The sequence below is a fragment of the Nipponia nippon genome, unplaced genomic scaffold, assembly GCF_047370975.1.
Source record: "Nipponia nippon isolate SJK-2023a ecotype South Korea unplaced genomic scaffold, ASM4737097v1 scaffold_4, whole genome shotgun sequence".
NCBI lineage: Eukaryota > Metazoa > Chordata > Aves > Pelecaniformes > Threskiornithidae > Nipponia > Nipponia nippon.
In genome coordinates this window covers 96,673,999-96,694,798 of record NW_028262358.1, presented here as the reverse complement: position 1 = coordinate 96,694,798, position 20,800 = coordinate 96,673,999, and the positions used below count along the sequence as shown (strand labels likewise).

The window sequence follows — 20,800 nt, the reverse complement described above, 5'->3', positions numbered from 1 at the left end:
CCCTGCAGGAGGAAATCTCTTCTAACTATTACCCACCACTTGTGCTTGGTGCAAGCAGTTGGTTCAGGTTCCACTGGCCTCTGTGCCTTCTCTGATAGATATGCTTTGTCCTCACCTATTCGCAGAGCACTGTGCCTGTCCAGTAGTTGCAGGTGTGCAGGCAAAGAAAGAATATTCCTTCTGTCGCTAGTCATAAGTTTCCATCATCCCTCTATAGTCATAGGCTTTGCAATTTAAAAGTAAACCTAACCTATTACATCAACATATAAGAATCTAGTCTTAACAAATTAGCCACAGAAATTAATAATAATAACAATAAAAAAGACAAAACACAGATATTCTGCATCATGAAAGTCTATCGGGAGACTCTCAGGTCTTAAAAGAGGTTGTATGTATATGTATGTACATGTGTAATACACACATGCATACACTTCTATATATACTAATACCCATATGTATTTATGTATATATTCAAGTTATTTTTAAGCACATATACTATGATTTAGTGGCAGTGCTGGCTCTGAGTGCTATTTCTATGTTTCATACTTCAATAACTTTCAAGATATTTACACATTAGACTTTAAATAGCTTGTATACATTTTTAAATCTCTTACATAAAAACATATTTAATTCTCATAGGGACAAAATAATTTTAACCACTTCTTTTTCCTATCCATTATAAGCAAATATTTCTGTCCACATATAAGCTTGGTCCTTTTAGCATTATACTGATAACCTGACATGATGGAACAAGGTTTAATGCAATGCAAGTGACCTAAGAGTATGAAATAACTACAATTGAAAAAGTACTATCATTTCATGTTTTACTTGCTGCTTTCCAAGCAGACGATGACTAGTTGACCCACAATAAAGATAGCAGGGAAAAAAAAAATCAACAATTAGTTATACTATACAACTATCATATATTTAAATTAGCTGGTTATATTAAAAGATATTACATTCCAACTTACAGAAGCTGGCCTGTAGCACCAATCTAACTCTATAGAGAAAAAGCCACACTGAAGCATGTAAGTTCATGTATTTGTAAGATACTTTATATTTGATAAAAATTATGTGTGCCATATGAAGATAGAAAAGTTTGTCTGATATTATTGATGACTTCAGTTATTAATAGCTTCTCTCATCACAGCACGCAACCCTTATGACAACTACTGTATAAATTCTCCCCGTTTTTTCTTCAGTGTATAATAAGAAATTTAAAAAGTAACTTTTGCTAGTACAAAAGAAGGAAACAAAGTCATTCTGCATTCATGGAAGGAAGAAAATTAACTTTTGCAAAGATTTAGAAATTCAGAATTCTTCAAAGATTCTGCGGTGAATACCACTGACAGTGTTGGTTGATTTCTAAGACTCCATTCATCAGTTTGCAAGGCAGGACTTCTGGTACATAAGCTATGTTTTTTAAAAAAATTCTGCTGACACCAGCCACATAGCAATTGTAGAGTATGCTTAAAGAATACCTTCTCAGTCCTTCTCTCTTTTCAAGCAAAATAAATGACTACTTAGTTGTGTGCTTATGAAAAACTATATTTCTTTCTTCAATAACCACAGAACATTTCTCACCTAAATATCACCTGACTTCTTACCTGGCAAACAGCTACAGTAAAATTCACCAATCAAATCATGGCAATGGCCTCCATTTTTGCAGGGCTTGAAGGAACATTCATGAATATCCGTGGAACAGTTTTTGTCTGACAGAAAAGAAAATGAAACATTAAAACTATAAATCATGCTGGGTTTGGGAAAGCAGAAAAGCTACTTCACAGTACAAGTGACAACTGCATAATTTAACTTTTCCAGGTTGGAAACACTATTTTATTTCTGCTTGACAGCTTTAAAACTAGAAATATTCATAGATCATAGCTGATAGTTAACAAATTAAATATTTTAAAGGAATAAGTATGAGCTACATTTGCAAATATATTCTTTGTGTATTCTAGCATTACATCTCGACATCATAATTACTAGCATTATATGCCACAATTTTAAAACTATTTTAGAGGTTTAATAACCTCAGGAACAATAATAAGAAAAATATTTCTCAAGGTTGCTTTCATGTTTAGATGAATAAAGTTACTTCTCAGATCCCAACAGAAAACCACAAATTCACTCAGCTGTTTCTTAATTTTTCTTCTTTTAAAGAGATTTAATTGAGCTGCAATTCAAATTAATTCAAACCTGAAACAACAAAAATATAGGAGAACATACAGAAGACACATAGAGGAGAATATTTAGAAGACAGCATAACAAGTGGATTATGAAAACAATTAACTCATTGGGCATACCAAAGAAAATCCACAGTCCCTCATCTTTCTATTGTGCACTGCATTAATTTAGAGCAAGCTCTAGCCTGGTATAAATTATACTGGGATCTTTCTGATCCAAAATTGATTCAAAATCAAGGGACAACTGTAGAGATTAAGAGCTCCTATGAATACCGGAAGCTACTCCAGTGACAGAGAAGGAAAACTGTAGCTGTCACTGACGTGAGTGAGCAAAATGGTTGTTGGTATTCTATCCAGAAAGTGATGGAAAACAACATTTTGGAAGGGAATCATTCAAAAATACAAAGATTTTTGGAAGTGCTATTGGCAATTTTTTCATGCAATAGTGGAAAAGGCAACTACAAACAGATTTTCTGGGATTTTGTTCTAAGTAAAAGGTAAGAGTAGTCCCTCAGTATGAAGAAAGGAATGTGAAGAAATTGGGTGAGATCAATCAAGATCCATGTGAAGGGAGAGGAGAGGGTGGAGAACAACATAAACCCAAAGGAATTCAGAAAAATTGAAAAGAATGCAGAAAATTTCTGATGTGAAACCTGATGAGAGGCTGAACTAAAATAAAAAGGTAATTAACAAAGGTACTGCTTTCTTTAAGTACACCAGGACAAATTATCTTTTTGAGGGGAAAAAGGCACTGGGTATTAGGAGACCAACTTGGCACTTCCTGTTTTTCAAAGGATGAAAATGCCTAACTAATAAAAAATAAGTTAGGTTACTAAGGATAACCTAAGAAGTACAGCATAAATACGTAGGCATGAAATCAGACCAGCAAAGGCACTGAATAAGGTGCATCTATCATGGGATGGTCAAGGTAATGAGAAATCATGCTGTAAGTACTTCAACATTAAAGATGAAGGAAAGGTATGGTTTGGCATTCAATGGAGAAGGACAGCTACTAATAATGGTAATCATGCCAAATTGTTCAATGCTTCTTTTGCTTCAATCATCAGTAAAAAGGTCAGCTGGAAGCAGATCGTTACCATAATTGATACCTATGATTAAAGGGCAAAACTTCAGTGTTGAATAGAGAAGGTAGGCTGGAGAATTGTCAGGTGAGTTAGATGTTCAGATAGGTTGGTCTGATGAACTTCATCCTTGGGTACTTCAAGAGCTGGCTGATAAAACCAGTCATTTTCTTTGTGAACGATAGGTAAAGTACCTGAGGACTCAATACAGTCAGCCTTTAAAAAGGAGTAAAAGACAGAAACATGAAATTACAGATCCATTTATGTAATTTCAGTTCCTGAAGGAAATATGGGAAAAAGCTACTAAACTGATTACTTGTAAGACCCTAGAAATATAAAATAATGTATTAAAAATGAGCCTTATGTAAGCAAACCGATTCCCTTCTACACCAGAGTTACAGGCCTTGTGGATTAAAAAAAAGTAGCATATGCCATGTTCCTTGACTCTACTGCTATCTCATGTGAAATCCTAATAATTGGACTAGATCTGAACTACAAGAGAATATTATCAGATGAGTAAAAATTGTTGGAAAGCCATATTAGTACATTAGTTAGCAGTGGTTTTACTACCCAAATGGATGAAATGAAATGCACAGATTTTGAAAGAGGTTTACTGTCCATCTAGTTCCATGCAATTTTTTCAACAGTAGTCTTGGTGGTGGACAACAGAGTAAGCTTATTGATGGCAACACAAAAAGGTACATTGGAGGGTAGGATTACAAGTCTTCACAAATTTTAACAAATTGGAGATAGAGTTTGAAATAACAAATGTTCCCCAGTCAGAACAAGTGGAAGATATCATAATACAGCAAATCACCAGTTAAGCAGGAACAAAACCAAGAATTTTGTTCCAAATAAAATAGTGTTCTGGGATATATAAAAAGGAGCATAGCCAGTTCAAAGCATAAAGTAATCCTTCCATTCTTATCTAGCTGGAGTAAAGCTGCATTTGGAGACCTTTGCACTGTGCAGTGAGCTGCATTCAGGAAACCTGTGGACCAAATGAAGACAGTCCAGATGAGCATGACAAGAATGACAAAGAACTCGAAAGCATCACTTAGGAAAAACAAAATGAATGGGGCTGTAAAGCCTAAATAAGGAAGATTTGAATAGAAATGTGATGATAGTCATAAAATAAAATAAGAAAAGTAGTTCTCCATGTTCATAGAGGACAGGATAAGAAGTAATGCGTTTAAACTGCAGTGAAAGTCAGATTAGATGTTAAGGAACTCCTAATTGTTAGTATAATAACATACTGGAAAGATTGCCTGAAGGAAATAAGGAATGGCATTGGACTTATTTAAGGTGAGATAAACATATCAGGAATGACACAGTGTAGTATACGTTTTCTGCTGGGAGGAGGATGGAATAGATGATCTTTAGTTTTTTCTTCTAGTGCTATGATTATATAATTTACAGGGCACACACACTGTTTATAACACAGAAGAAGGTCCAAAGGCTTTTATGTTCATGTAGTGACTTCTATTGTCTGGAAATTTGCTGTGCCTCAGGACAAGTATTCCAAATCTGTGGTCATGTAAGGAAGGACCAAGAGTCATCCATATCAAAAAGTCTAGGAAATTTAAAATAGGATAGGAAAGGTCTTAAGTTACTTGGTGTGTGATAACAGAGCTCCCAATTTGGAATCTAGTGCTTCTATCCAAATCTGCATCTCCACTCTGTCTCTCCATTAAAACACATTTCTGTATTAGTCAGATAAGATAGAGGTGAGTCCAGGCATGCAGTAGCCAAAGAAGCAGAAGACGCTCAGGATGTAGTAAAAATATTAACAGTAGCAGGCAGAAACAATCACATTCTTCATGCACACCATAAATGTACATGGTTAAAAATACAGAGGGATAGATGGAAAGTCCTACTCTTACAAAGAGAGCAGTACAGCACATCCAACCTATATTCACCCCTCAAGTCTTTCTCATGAGACATAATGAGACAAATGAGCCACTTCATACTTCCTTGAGCCTCTTTTTCTGCAGGTGAATGTGAAAAGCCCTTACTCTGTTATTTCAACACTGACTTTTGAACAAACTCTGCATTTCCACTCTCACTTCCTGTATCTGCCTGCTACAGGAGAGCAAGCATATGCACTAACTGAAATCTTGTGATAACTTTTGTTTAGTTATACAGTACATTTTTCAGTGATGTACTGCAGGTCACTTCTGGTCACTTGCAGCTGCCAGATACAAGCAAAGAAAAAGATATGTAGGTTATAGGTACTGAACTGTAGCTGAATTGTATGTGAGGAAACAACAAAAGTGATCTGAAAAGGACTGCTGAAGACCTCAGCATATTAGTGCTATTGCAGTGCTATGACAAAAAAAATAATAAAAATAATTCACAGATGTATTTAAAAAGCCAAGAAGGAATATTGATGTGTAAAGTACCTCTGCATAAAACATTGACTAAAATGTTCCGTATTTAAAAATAAATGGGAAGGATGCAGGAAATGCTACAAAATTTATTCAACAACTGAAGAAAGCATGCTGTCGGCAAAGGCTTAAAGAGTTCCATCTGTTTCATTTAGAACAAACAAAACCAAGAAGTGACTTGATTACAGTGTATAAGTGTCTTTACAAAGAGAAAATACTTGGGTAGTAAAAGGCTTTTTCATTTTGTGTAGAAAAGGTAATGAGACTCAATAGCTTGAAGTTGAAGACAAAAATTTAAATAAAATATTTAATATAAACTTCTAAATCTGATGGTGATTACTACTAGAAAGAAATGCCAGTGAAATTCTGGCTTCTCTTCATGCATTCAAATCAGGATTGAATGTTTTTGGATTCAATGTATGCTTTAATCAAAACTAAGTAATTAGGTTCAGTACAAGGTGGTTAATGGGCAACATTAACTGCCTTCTGGTATACAGACCTAATGTAGAGCATACAACCAGCAATCTATGGGTTGTTAGAAGACTTCCAGAATAAATTCATTCATCCCGTAGCCTTCTGTGAGTCTTTACTGGGAAAACATCAAGACAATTCTGCGAGCCAGATATATCTCTGTGACAGCAGCTGGGCCCTGTAGCATCATTATCACCACGTGGAATGAGTATGTCCTGTCCTTGGAGGTTCTGGACATTCTTAGGAAAAGGGGCTGTCAGGTGCTGCTCTGCTGTTACCAGAGCAAATAATCTATGCACCTCCGTTTCTTGCCTGACTGCAAAAGTGCCAAGGAAAAAAAAAGTTCTTATAAAAGTTGTATAAACAGCTTTGAAAACATCACTTTGCATTTAACGCTTTTCCCCTCCTGCCTCAAGGCTCCTCAGATCTGGGCAAGCAGTAGTCTCTGGTCAACCTACTGTTTAAGTGAGGTGAGTCGAGCTGTGGGGTAATGTCCCAGTTATCACCACTGCAGCCCTGTAGCCCAGTATGTATGGCATCGCCATTGCAAGCATCAGGTTTGGTGTCAAGCTACCAGAGACCTCAGGACTTGTCTAGTGGCCAGGTGGATCTTGCCTCATTTGTTTTAGTTTTCTTTAATTTTGGACAATTGCATCATGTTATTCTTATTGTTAATAAGATGCAAACAGGAATAACAAGTAGTTACTCTGTATAGAATGAGGTAATTATGACCCTAGAGTAAGGTTGCAGTGTGAAGGAGTACAAGAGAGACAGCAGAGGCCTTGAAGGTGCGTTTGTAGGATGGTACTGGAGACTCCAAGTCTATTAATAGCTCACCTGTGGCCAGTTACTGGTAGTGAAGCCAACATAGGAGCTGGGCAAAAACAGTTCTAGGGATAAAAAAATGGGCAAAGAACAAACACCTAACATATGTAAAATGCCTCAAATATAGCAAAATCAGTAGTTATAGGGAGTTGCAGAACTGAGAAAAAGAAAAGTGTAAAAAAAAAAAGAAAAAAAAAAAGCAAAAATCAAGACAAGGAAAAAGGCCAAAGAGTGAAGAAGAAAAAAAGTCAACTGTGTTACTGGAAAACTATTGGAGAAATGTGCTGTTTGATTTCTCACAAAAAAAAAGAGACTTTCCTTATTTTTCAGATGACTGGAAAAAACGATGCTACTGAACTATAATTGATTTGTTTTTCTTTCATGCAATTCAATAGTTTTTATGTATTAGTTTATAAAAATTTTTATGTAATGTAATTTCCAGCATAATGAAACTTAAACAGACTTTTCTGCACTCTACTGATCTTTTTTTTTTTTTTCCACTCAGTGTTCTAACCTGAATTCCTTCCAGGGGAAGCAGGTACATGTACACATTAGACGTGATGATAAACATTCTCTAATAACCATAATACATACTGAATACATTTCCGTGTATGCATAAATAGTGTTTATTTTCCAGCATGTTGAGTTTGCATGCCCAACTGTGGGAAGCCTGCCCTCGACAGCCAGCCTTCTGGAGTGTTTCTGAAAACCAGCAGCCCATTGGCACTCTCCCAGCTGAGCAGGGGCAAAGGCAGGCAGCCTTTCACTCTCATGCCACCATGAGCCCGCTATGAGTCAGAGATCTGCTGGCCAGGAGCCAGGGGAACCATCCTGCCCTCTTAACTCTTCAGCTTCCAGGTCTTGGGTTGGTTTGAAAAACCTTAGTGCTTTGACTGACGATCAGATACATGCATGCTGTTTATACAAATTTGGTCATTAGGGGACATCAGAGAAAAGAATACCTGGCTTTTGGGCTGCTTCTGTAAGGGCCATTGAGGAAGAACAATAATTTGATGCATGAGATGCAAGCGAGACTGAGCATCTGTGACTGTCTGCAAAGATGGGTAAGCACCAATAGATTTCTCAGGCCAGTTCTTTCTTTTGAATTGTTGAGGACAGGACTGGACATCATTAGCATGAAATGGAAGATGGAGTGACTCAATGATTTTAAATTGTGCAGTGGTCCTGACATTAACTAAAACCATCTGGGTCAGCCAAAAGCTGCCTAAAATAGAACAGCTTTTGCAGGCTTACTGAAAACAAAGCTTAGAAAGCCTTAGAAAAAGAACCCACAAGGAAAGATTTTTGAAAGCAAAAAAAAAAGAGGTATCACCTTTTGCCTCGTGGTGGAGTGAGTTGAACTAGAAGACACTGCACATCCTTTCATAATTTTGGTTTTCAAATGGTCAGTGTTGCAGGGACCGCTTGTTTAGCCACAATATGTACTACAGGATTCCGAAAGCTCATATTACAACACATGCCAGAGGAAATTACATAGATTTGATCTTCAGAAAGCGTATTAAAAGGCTTGCAATTTTTTTTAGTGTGCTGTGTAAAGCCTAAAGACTTATTTAAGTCAACATGTGACTGATGGTAGATTTTGACTGTTGATTCATACTGCCTCATGATAATGATAAACATGAATGAGGCACAGGCAAAGCCTAAAACAAGGATCATGTTACACATAGAGAATTCATATGGACCATGGTATAAGTGAGGAATTCAGATTAAGAATCTCATGCATATAAATTACAATAAAATTCAGTTAAGTGCTAAAGTAAAAATCAATTTGGAATCATGTTTTTTCTACCCAATGTTCACTGGTGTCACCTTACTAGCATAGGGATCACTTCTGCACTCAGGCACATGTGCACAATTTTGAAATCCATTTAATTAATAATCTCTTCTAAAATTTAAAATAGGCAAAGGGTTTACAATGGACAAAATATAATCCCATCACTTATTTGAGATTAAAAAAACATGCCTTCTCATCCCAGAACACTGACTTACAAAATTCTTGCGTTCCAGGCACTTACACTACCAGAGGAAATCCACCCAAATAATGAAAACAATGAGTAACCAACACCTCACAAAAATGCTTCCTCCTTCTGTATCACTGGTGAATTCCATACCAGCCCACCTGATTGATGCTTTGATTCAAGGTGTCTTACTACTTAAGGTACTAAACGTTCCTACTGTTCAATATTAAAATTCCCTACTTCACCTTCTTCAGGTTCGGATACAGCCCAGAATTAACTAGTGTGGATGTGCTGAGCAAGTCTTTCTGTAATTTTTGAGGCTTGCCTCAAAATCCAGGTTAACAGACCTGGATTGCCTTTACCTATGTTAACTGCCGGATGTTCTTAAAACCCCTCTAACTGACAAAATCAAACAAAACGTTGTGAGGGAAGGAGGTGGCAGTGCTGCCATCTGTCCATTTGTCCCGTAGCTCTTTCCTATGGGATAATTACAGTAATCCTGTGTATGCTGACTCCCACAAGAGGGCGTTTGAGAGCAAGTTTTGGTTTAATAGAGAGGGAAAGTCGTCTTTGTCTTTCTCAGGAGCTGCTTCTGTCTGTCTGCCTGCCTATCTTGCTCAGAGTAAAGGAAACTCCATGCAGCAGATTGCAAATCTGTCAGCACTCAGGTACTCACCCTTTTAACAATAAAATCTGCACGTGGGAGCAGAAGCTGCAAGAAGACTCCCTGCTCCTCTCAGGACTCGCTCAGTTGCTTTGGGTATTCCTGTCCTGCTGGCTTTCCTCAGCAGCAGTGAGCTGCTCCCTCCATCCAGGCCTGCTCCCTCTTCCCGGCTCTGGTCCCAGGGAAGGAACAAGCTCCTCAGGCTGGGGAGGACTCTACTGTCTGTGGAGAACCACAGCCAAGGCCATTCGAACAGGCAGCTGTCTCCCCCCCCTCCAACGCTGCCCTTCCAGCAGAGCATTCATGCACAAGGCATGCGACACCAAACTGGCGTAATGCCGCCTGGCATGGTGCTAGTAAATGGCAAGACAAGCAAACAGCTAGGCCTAAGACAGTTTTTGTACCTGACCAGTTCACATGCTAAAGCTAAACTTTGTTTGGAAATGCCTTTTAACGTGCTAGGAAAACAAAAATGCATTTGAAAGAACTGAAAAGAAAAAAATCAGCCCTATACATTTACTGGACTTTTTCAAATTTCACTTCCTTGATGAAGACTCATCAGAAAAATTTCAGATGTAATCGACATGGAGTTAGCAGATCTGTTGATGAACTTTCTAACTTGTGCCTCCATGTAGTCAGAGGTACTGTTGTAGCCCAGTAAATGATTTCTGCGGTCAGCAGGGGGAGGCCTGGCTGTGTGCTGACCTTGCCATGGCCTGAGCTGGGTGTTGCTGGTTTAACCCGTGCACCTGGCCCAGTGACTGCTGCCTCCCCTGCTCCAGCTTCAGGCCTGGGGGTGGCCCCACTGGGAAGGGGGTGACATTCCCTGCCTGTCACTGCTGGAGAAACCATAGCCCTTTGTGTGACTGGGTCTGGGGGTGCTGGGGGCCACTGCCAGGCTGCAGCTGGCAGTACAGGAGAAGGATACAGGCTGGATGAGAAAATGTATATAAATAACCCCAACTGGACCCCTGACTAAGGAGGAAGAAGTCCCTACCATGAACACCATCTTTCTCTTGCAGAAAGGGCTCAAGATGCTGATGACTAAGGCCTAAACTCCCCCACTCCTTCCTGAGAAGACTGAAACTGGCACCTGTAGGACCCCGAGGGACACTGGAACGTTGAACATAACACCAAAGAAAATGGGTAGATGTTAATAAGTTTTCTGGTATAACAATTTTGACTGTGCTTTTAATGGCGCTTTTCTACATTCATTATGTAGTATGGATTTCTACATTGCTTAAATATTAAGTGGATAAACAAAAAAATCCTATATATACACTATGTTTCCTTTTGCCCTTAAAAAGGTTTTGAGTGTATCACTGTTATTATGGCAATATCTTCTTGGGCCATTTACATCAGTCCTAGAACTCAGGACATGGAACATTCTTTTACCACTGTTTGCTCTTCTTAGAAGATAGAAGCTCAAATATTCAGTATTTTGCTTCCAAGACTCTTTCTAGGGAGGTTGAAGCAGTTGTTGGAAGGCCTGTGGAGACAGCAGACCTAATGACAGCCACAATGGCTGCCTGTGCATTTGTTATACAAATAGCATGAGCACAGAAGAAAATATTCAGTGTAATCAGGAGGATCGTTTTCCCCACTTCCAATTCCAGTCAGTAGACTGGCTGATTTGTTTTCTTGTGGGAGCTGCCCTGTGTCACAAAAAAAGCCAATATGAAGTGAGATCAACAGCACATTCATGATGAAGTTTCTCATACAGGAAATCCAGGAGAAAATAGAGCCTTTTCATAGCGGCCAATATGCAGTCATGTGAACTTCTATGACTTCAACATAGGCCTCGAGGTATCCATTAAAATCTGCCCATAACTCACTGGTAACTGTTTTACTGTTGACAGATCTTGACTCCTTTTTGTCTTGGGATGAACAGATATGTTATTGGCAAACTGTTTCCATCAGTATGAATCTAGTATAAAGTGTTCCTCCTAAGAAGAACATACCCTGTTCCAGGCTGCCTTGGTGACACCCACACATTAGTTTATAGTTCTGGTTCTGTAATGTGGACTCCATAATATTGCAAAGTAGTGTAGCTCTGTTTTCAAAGGAACAGCTTTTCCTGCATTCCCTAGTTGAAACTGACTGCAATCTACTACAGAAAAGTTAGATGTTTTCCATTTTGATCCTTACAGTATAGCAGTAAGAGTTTTTAAAGCTCCTTCTTTTAAAATTATTGCATTAAAAATGCTTCTACTTATATGAACAAATACTTTGTAATCACCTCCATTATTTTCATGATTGACACAAAATAGGCATATACTATGCAAACTCATGACAGCAAAGCCAGTTATCAAAGAAAGAAGAAATGGAGAATATGATCCTGTAGGAAATAGAGCACATCTCAGTTGTGTAATGCTGAATAATATTAGAATATGTTGGCACGAATCAAGCAAAATCACAGACGTCTGTGGGAACTGCAACTATTATCACTTTCACAGATTCTAAATCTCTGTGTATCATCTTACATTCCTTATGTCCCATCTGCCTATTTTTAACCATTGACAAAATATGTATGAAGTGCTCCTAAACTGGATGTCACTGGTGTTACTATCAACCTGAAACGCTCTATTTACTTCTAACTTAATTTTGCCTCCTTATCCTTCACTGCTCTACTTGCTTCTTTAACCTTTCATTTCGCTATAATAGATCTCTCTCATTTTTTTCTTTCCTCTGCATTGGTCAGCACAGATTTTGAGCTCTCTGTACATATCTGTTTGGCTTTTTTAATTACAACACACACTAACTGTGTATGATTTCTGAGACTGCCACTGCTTGTCTTCTTGTTACTGCTTATGACTAATGCTGCTCCATTTGCCTCTCTGAAATCAGCAGCTCAAAGTCAGTGTGTTCCAGTCCCTGACATCACAGCATATTAGTTGTTAAGATGGCATATTTTTTGAGACAGTTTTATTGATTTTCCCATGATCCTGTTAGCTGCTTCTGGCAGAAAGTAGGGCCATGAAGGCTGCTCCTGATGCAAGAGCTATATTTTCTTAAACATATTAGATGCACAAATAATTGAGCAATTGAAAAGCTATTTATCATAAGGATCTGATGGTATCTTTCTTGAAGAGAACAAAGTGTCCTCTTGTTAAAATTGTATTCTCGTTTCTGTCTCAATCAAGTATGGCTGTGATACGATCTTCTGAAGACAAACAGCACCAGCTGTAGCTATCATTGCTCACCTACTTTTCATAGACTAGGTGTTTTTTGAACACTTTTTTTTCTAGACAAAATACAGTTTTGTTTTCCATCAATTAATCAAACAGCATACACACTGCTTTCAATTTTTATCATATTAGTAGGGAAATTAAAGCAGATTATCAATAGAACAGAGCACTGAGTTGAATTTATTTTCATTAATGCTAAAACACTGAACAAAATGCAATTAAAAAGAGTTTGTTTTAATTTCAGAAAAGGAAATAAAAAGTTTAACTATATAATATATTTTCCAGAGTTAAAATAAATCTTACCAGTGAATCCTGGAGGACAAACACAACTATAGTCTGCAATCAGGTCTAAACAAGTTGAATTGCTTTTACAGAAGCCATAAGTGCACTCATCAAAGTTGATTTCACAGTTCAGGCCTTCAAATCCTTGGTTGGAAAAAAACAAAGAGCTATGTATTATTCAGCTATATCTATGCCTTCTTTTATAAAGCATGTATTTGTGTCCCTTCTAAAAACCCAGATTTTTTTCAATTTACTCTTGTAAAAAAAAAATCTTGAAGTCTTATTGAAAGATCTTTCTAAAAGCTTTTTCTGCTCTGTCATTAATAGGAAAATACATTTTGCCATCAAATATACTTTAAAAGGAGCTAATAATTGAACGAATAAATTTAGGATTCAGTATTTTCATTAATCTAGTTGAACATTTTGTTTAGCAGAGACTTAAGAATCTATATATCTTCTGCCATTTTGGGAACATTGTAGACGAAGATAAGTGATGCTGGGATTTGGACATCTAATTATAGTTTTAAATATCAGCTCTCAAATAGTTACTTCTCTCCTTTTTCTCTATTTGTTTCTTGTGTCATAGTGACTTTTAGCAAACTCAGAAGCCCAACAGTGTTTTTTTGTATTTGAAATTGCTGGAGAATCTCCACTCCAATATCTGACATTTTACGCTCTTGTAAATGTATTCTAATTCATGGTCATGCTACAAAATGACTATCATTAGTGCTGTCACAGGCCATGGCTGCAGGAAGACCATGACTAATGCTAAGCTATCAGCACCCTCAGTGCAAGGCATATTCCCATAATTTCTCAAACTGACCATGGAACCAATTTCCACTGATCCCTAAGTCATAAAACTTTAGAATTACCCTTAGTTCATTAATAATGTATACAGTAACAGTTCTCATTTGCATTTAGAGTTTAATCAGACCCATGTCTCACAGGTAACAAGGAAGCTACAAAATTATCAATATGGATGCCAAGTTTTATTTTTCTATAAGCTGGTCAAGCAGACTGAACAGCAGAATGATCTTTTCCAAGCTTGATTTTTAGCTGCCTTCCAATATCTGTTTTGGCTTCTAATTTAAACTAACTAATGACAGAGGCTGTACTTATGAGAATTATTTGTAGCAATTTCATCTTTTGTGATGAGTTTCTGAACTTATGATCACCACTAGAATGATTGCATTGATGTATAAATACCTGAAATATTGTAAGCTTCATAGCTTACAATCAACTCACCATCAGTCAGTACTTACAAAATAGTACTATTTGAAGATTAAAATCAAACAAGTATAAGAAAGCTTAAAGTGCAGAAACAAAGTACCAGGTTATAAATCACAACCTTGACTTTATTTTTAACTAAAAATCCAATTTAAAAAAAAGTATAAATATTCAGAAGAAACCCATTTGTGAAAGTATCTCAGAATGACACCGTGATTTGAAATGTTTTAAAGCATTTTAGTTTTTCCTTTAAATACTTCTTTCTTGAAACAACTAATTTGTTCATACACTTCTGATAACACTGAGCGATATGCATTTTTAAAGAAACAGACCAGAAGCTCTGGGAATCACATTATTTTTGTCTGTGAAAGTTTTAATAGATTTTTGTACTGAAGATATATTACAGTCATTATTATGGCCATTGTAATTTGCTTGCTATGCTCAGTCACAAAGCTGCAAGTTAGTACATCAGGATAAAATATTTTCTTTGTGAGTTTATTGATTACATTTTCTGTGGATTTCACATACTGCACATTTGTGTTTTCTCCACTCCTTCAGACTTTGCTAAAATCATGAGGTTTTGTCTGAAAAAGTAGCACTTTACAAGTATATCTGTCTCCATTCTTTATGAGCATGCATGTTTTATTGGGTGCCTTGGTGGACAAAAATGCAAATGAGACTTCAGAAAAGAATGAATAACTTTCATAGAAAGGAAATTTTAACAATGGTTTTGAAGACTGTCAAGAAGATGTTTGCAGACTGCAGGCAATTTTGAAAATTGTCAAAGATAATAAAAATAAATTATTTTGAACAACTTACCTTCAGGGCAAAAACAATCATAGCTGTTGACATCATTCTGACAGACAGCACCATTCAAGCAGGGAGCTGAATCACACTCATTCATTTCTATTTCACAGTACTGACCTGAAAAACCTGCAAAGGAAGCAAGATAAGCTTTGATTTTCTTCATCTTTATGTGTGCTATTAGCATGAAACTTTTATTCCAAATGTTGTTCTGTAATTAAAACCAAGAGGTGTAAGGATCCATATTCTCCTGAAGAAGGAAGCTGGAAGTCAGAGCTTCTGTATTTTATTTACAAAGAATTAAATTTCACTCATTTCTTATTCAATATTAGAAATACATGTCTTTATTGCTTGAATAAAGCAATAAATGGAGTAGGAAGTACTTCCAGAAAGTAAGAAGACATTCATAGCAATATGCAAACAATACACAGATTTTCAAGTGTTTTGCATGTGTTAGAGTCACTTTAGTATTTTTATGATATATTTTTTTGAATTTTCCCATGTTACTATAAGAGACAGTACATCAGTTATCTCTCATCCATTGTCTGGTGCTATCTACTGTGGAAAGTAGCAGTAAAAAAATACAGAGTACAAATACATTGAGGTGTAACAAAACACATGCCATACCAGTCAGGTCTTCAGCATGTGTAAAGTGCACAGCTTAATTACAATAGATGAGAATGCTGTTTATGTTGCTAAAAGAAGGAAAGTAGTGTCCTGGTTTCGGCTGGGATAGAGTTAATTTTCTTCCTAGTAGCTGGCATAGTGCTGTGGTTTGGATTTAGTACGAGAATAATGTTGATGATAACACACTGATGTTTTAGTTGTTGCTAAGTAGTGCTTACACTAGCCAGTCTGGGTCAGCTGTCCTGGCTGTGCTCCCTTCCAGCTTCTTGTGCACCTGGCAGAGCATGGGAAGCTGAAAAGTCCTTGACCAGTGTAAGCACTGCTTAGCAACAACTAAAACACCAGTGTGTTATCAACATTATTCTCATCCTAAATCCAAACCACAGCACTATACCAGCTACTAGGAAGAAAATTAACTCTATCCCAGCCGAAACCAGGATGCTGTCTTTATCTCAACGTGTAGGCTTTTTAAATCTTTTCTTCTCCCCCCATGCTGATGAGAAAGCAGAGTCAGAAGGTGGCTGGGTGGGGGTCTGACAGCCAGCCAAGGTCAACCCACCATACATCTATAGCTTTGTTCTATGTTAATTCCAAATGTCACCACTAATCTTTGCACAACCATTAACACATTCAGTTTGATTGGAAGAACAAAATACATCATATCTTCATTGTTACTAAAATTTAAAAAAAAAAAGCATATATTAAATGAAATTGTTCTTGTTGAATGTTTTTCTTTTCTTCTGTTCAGTTTCTTTCCACGTACCTTAGAGTAATTATTCGAATGGAGAAAAAGCATTATTTTTTGTAATAGGTTCCCAGGACATGAAATGCAAAAAATGTATAATGAAAGCATGCCACACTATTAAAGAGATGTTCATTTATGTAAAGCAAAAAAATTACCAATTTTTTTATTTTCTTAGAAAATTATTTTTAAAACTACCAAATAAAAAAAAATCAATAAAATAAAATAATTGTATATGTTAGGAAAGACAGATAATTTTACATCTTTCTTATTTTTATACCATGTTTAAAGTCCCTCAACCTTATCTCATTTAGAAAACAAATTCAAAAGCCTTCAGAATCATCATGAAATGTCAAGTTATGATGCATTTGTGAATACTAGAAAAAATAATTTGTATAGAGTTGATATTTGTGTCAGGAAAATAACAACAAATGCAGATAAATAATGGACTGTCCCAGTGTGATCAATGTGTGAGCTCTTTTCCCTCTTTCTTGCAGAATTTATTTATGAATTCTAATATACAGTTGAGTTCTCACATAAGATACAGAGCACAAACTGCACAGAATACAAGAGACATCAGATATCAGACATGGTTTCAAAGAATCTCCTTTTCAGTCATGTCTTAGACTGAACTTTTTTGGAAGGCACCACAAAATCATCACTATTTATTCTGGATTGTTTGGTATCATATATTTCCCATGATTCTACCTAACTATCAAAGAAAATGTAGATAATCTGTAGTAGTTAATATATTGACGGTAGAGGGTACAAATAATGGAGATTAATATGAGGTAAACTGTAATTCCTGTGTTCATTTCACAGATGTTATAATTTAGCAGCATTGCTAGCCATGCCGTTATATTTGAAAATATGATTAGTCCTTACTTTTTGAGAGGATACATTAGTAAACATTAATGATAAAAATATCATCCATGGAATAGATTTTTTGTTAAGAACACTTTTTTCCCAAAGGCTTTCTTCCTGAAGTGAAACACTGTTTCCACTTGTAGATGTAATAAAAGGAAAACGAGCAGTGCTGTTCAGGTTGAAGCATTGTTAAGGTCAAACCAGGGAACTCCGCACTGTCCCTTCCAGGTTAGTTTTTTGTCACTCTTGCATTGTGGAACTGGCCTCAATAACCTAGGATGTCCCCACTTGTCCTAAGTTCCAGTGAGCTTTATTTTCCCACCACTTGGATATCTGATAACAGACTTCATTTTCTAAAAAGTGGAAGTATCATAAAATTATTATACAGCATTCAAGTCCTGAACTAAATTTGTCTAATTTAGCTTTCACTACTAATCAAGTTTCCTCATTAATTGCTTATCTTTAGTGATATATATCTTTGCTGTTGATTCCATTTTGTATGATATTTTAAATGTAGCCTTTAAGCCCATATTCAAGATCAAAAGTAAACTAAGATGTGAAATATTTGGATGCAACTGTGCTACCAGGAGGAACATAGCATGGGAGCAAGCTAAATATTGCAATAATCCTTCATGCAGCGGGCTCAAATACACATCTATGTCCAGTTCATTTCAGTTGAGAGTAGGTGAGCTTTCTCACACCAAGCCCACCCTACATGCCTTGTTTCAATATCAAAATTGCCAGCCTAGTTATCTTTCTTGAAGATGAAAAACCTACAACAAGGTACTATGAGATATAGACTGCCAAACTGCAGGGGCTACCAGTGTAGACACTTGTTACATGAAAGTTTGGACCATAAAATACTCAAGGTTCCAGAATGAAAAGTGCTGGTCACTGTTTTAATGCCCTCCTCACTAACAGGTCTGTTGGCAAAGATGTCCTTGAACTGCTCTTTCAGATAAACCTGTATCTTCCCAGCAGTCTCATTCCTCAAACAGGATCGTAGGGTCAAAACCCATGCGTGACACCTCCTACAGAACCAGGAACCAACGCAACATGATGTCTCTGCCTCTCTCTTTGACCTATCTATCTCCTGGAATCCATCATGCTTGCTGTCCCTGTGTGTTATGATGTTGACCTTGTTACTGTAGACCATCCTTAGCTCAAGAAGAAAATAACTCATAGAGATTTAACCAAATTGATCTTTGGTTAAGTTTTCCTGGGGATAGGTTCCACTGTCCCTATGTGCCAGTAGCCTCTGTCTTCACTATTCCTGCAGGTTTTCTTTGAATTAGACTTCCTTACCTCAGTTAACCCTTCTGGCTTATTTGCAAGGGTTGTGGAAAAAAACTTATTTCCCTTCTGTTTGTAGATTTTTACATATCTTGATTTTTTTATGTACATACCATGACTGATGTTTCCACTCAGTCTTCTGTTGCTTAAAAAAACCCCAAGCAAACAATTTCTTCCACATTTCCTCACAGGTGTTTTTCATTAGATCTCTGATGAGTCAAGTTCCTGTCTTTTCTGTTCCTGTACTCATGTATAATACAGTATTTTAAGTCAGGCTGTAATGTGTAGTGTATCCTCACATATTATGCTTCTCAGAACAATATTTGTTATATTTTTACAACTTTGTGATGTTTGTGAATCATGTCTAGCTCAAATCACCTATAGCTCCCAAATTGCCCTCTGCAGAACTGCAATCTAAACAGTTTTACAGTTTTTATTTGTGCAGTTTATTCCTGCATAGGTATAGTCTTTACACCCATGTATATTCTTCCATTGTAGATTCTTAGATATCTTTGTGAGATTATATCACTCAAAACCCAAAGAGAATTGCAAATTCTCACTGCTTGAAAGAGTCCAACAAATGTTGATATCTTCTTCTGAAGTATTTTTATTATGAGCCCATTGACTAATGTTTGTTTTATGGTCTTCTAAAACATAGAACATTTTTGCTGAACTGAGGCTTTGTTAGTCATTGTCCAACTTATGATTGCATAATTGGTAATTTTGAAGAGTTATTTTTTGCATATTCCATATTGACCCTCTTTTTATTTTTTATTTTGTTATTTATCATAACAATTTTGTATTCTTCCAGAAATAGAGCTTTGCATATCACAAACTTAAACTTGTTTAAACTGCTAAAATTGGGAATTATATGCAATATGTTTCATGATCTAATTGCCGAGATAGTTCCTGTTTTAACACTTGGCCACTATCACTGGCTATTGTAAAGGAAACAAAAATAAAAAAACTCAAAACAACAAAATATCCCAGTTCATTTTTAGTGCCAAGTGATTGCATATGTAAGCACTAATGTTAGGAAGTGTATGTCTCCAAACCCCTTCTAGTAATGAGTACTAGCTGGAAAGAAACACAACAGTCAGCAGGTGACCAATGTGTCTAGTTTCTACAAAACTGAAAATTGCTTAGGAAAGTTCTTCAGATTGCTTAGGATTACAGGCCACAAACAGGTCATTACATGAACAGTAACAACTCTGAAATTGCATTTTCTTTTCTGAAGATCCTCTATTTTTCAAAAAAAAGTAGCTACAGAAGAGCTTGTGTATGTTTCAGTGGGGGTAATTTGGTAAAAGAGCTATAGCCTGTTCAAAACAGTCTGACTATGGTTTTGAACTAGCTTTGAACTTACTAGACCTGATATGGATGGCACACAGCATAGCTACAGCAGCTCACACCTCTTAATGGGATAGCTGCTTACATGAAGTGTCTAAGCAAGGGGTAGAACACAGGCTGAGCTCTATGCTGTGATAGCACTGTTTGCTATATACCTGGTTCAAAGATACCATGCTCTCATAGACACACATTGTCACGTTTACTTCCAAGGCTAGTCCTACCCAATCTGACTCTCTTCCACTTGGGAATTCAGAGTAGGCAACTTGCCTATTCTGATTTGTGTCAGCTGACAGCCTCATGTAGGAAGAAAGTGGAAAATAATAAAAGAAGAATGAGATCAATTGCTGTTGAAAAGACATTTTGACAGTCTTATAAACTAATAAGTTTAACACCAATGTCCTTTAATATAACTGTTCCACAACATATCCAAATGCAGAACTGCCTATTTGTTTATTCCTTATGATTTTATCATCAGAACAGTACTTTGGGACGAGCTCTATAATGAGAATGTAAATAAAAACCCTCAAGATGTAAAGTGGTAGCTGATAGCAATTTTACCTGTGCAATGATGGGAATGTACTCAAGTACTCAGCCTGCATATTTTACATTCAGTTCTGTATATGGAGAATTTTGCCATGAAAATTTTTTTTTAAAAAATTGTAAAATTAGAATCGATTCACAAATTACTAGATGGGTGCTGTGGTTTCAAACTTCCAATGGAAAACATGACAAAATGAATTAGTTTTAAAATATGTTTTACGTGACCTAACTTCCTCGTGAGTGAAGACATGTAAAATGATTCTTCATATTTTAAACACAAGCAATC

At 36.6% G+C, this 20,800-nt stretch overlaps 1 protein-coding gene across 1 annotated transcript in view; it reads right to left on the bottom strand.

The window, feature by feature from the left end:
- EYS (EGF-like photoreceptor maintenance factor) overlaps window positions 1-20,800 on the bottom strand; it is a 923,675-nt gene that overhangs the window by 644,715 nt on the left and 258,160 nt on the right. The window contains exons 13-15 of the mRNA XM_087776394.1: window positions 15,111-15,224; window positions 13,086-13,208; window positions 1,608-1,712 (exon numbers count right to left, since the gene is read on the bottom strand). Coding sequence (XP_087632520.1) covers window positions 1,608-1,712; window positions 13,086-13,208; window positions 15,111-15,224 — 342 coding nt within the window. The remainder of the gene's footprint in view (window positions 1-1,607; window positions 1,713-13,085; window positions 13,209-15,110; window positions 15,225-20,800) is intronic.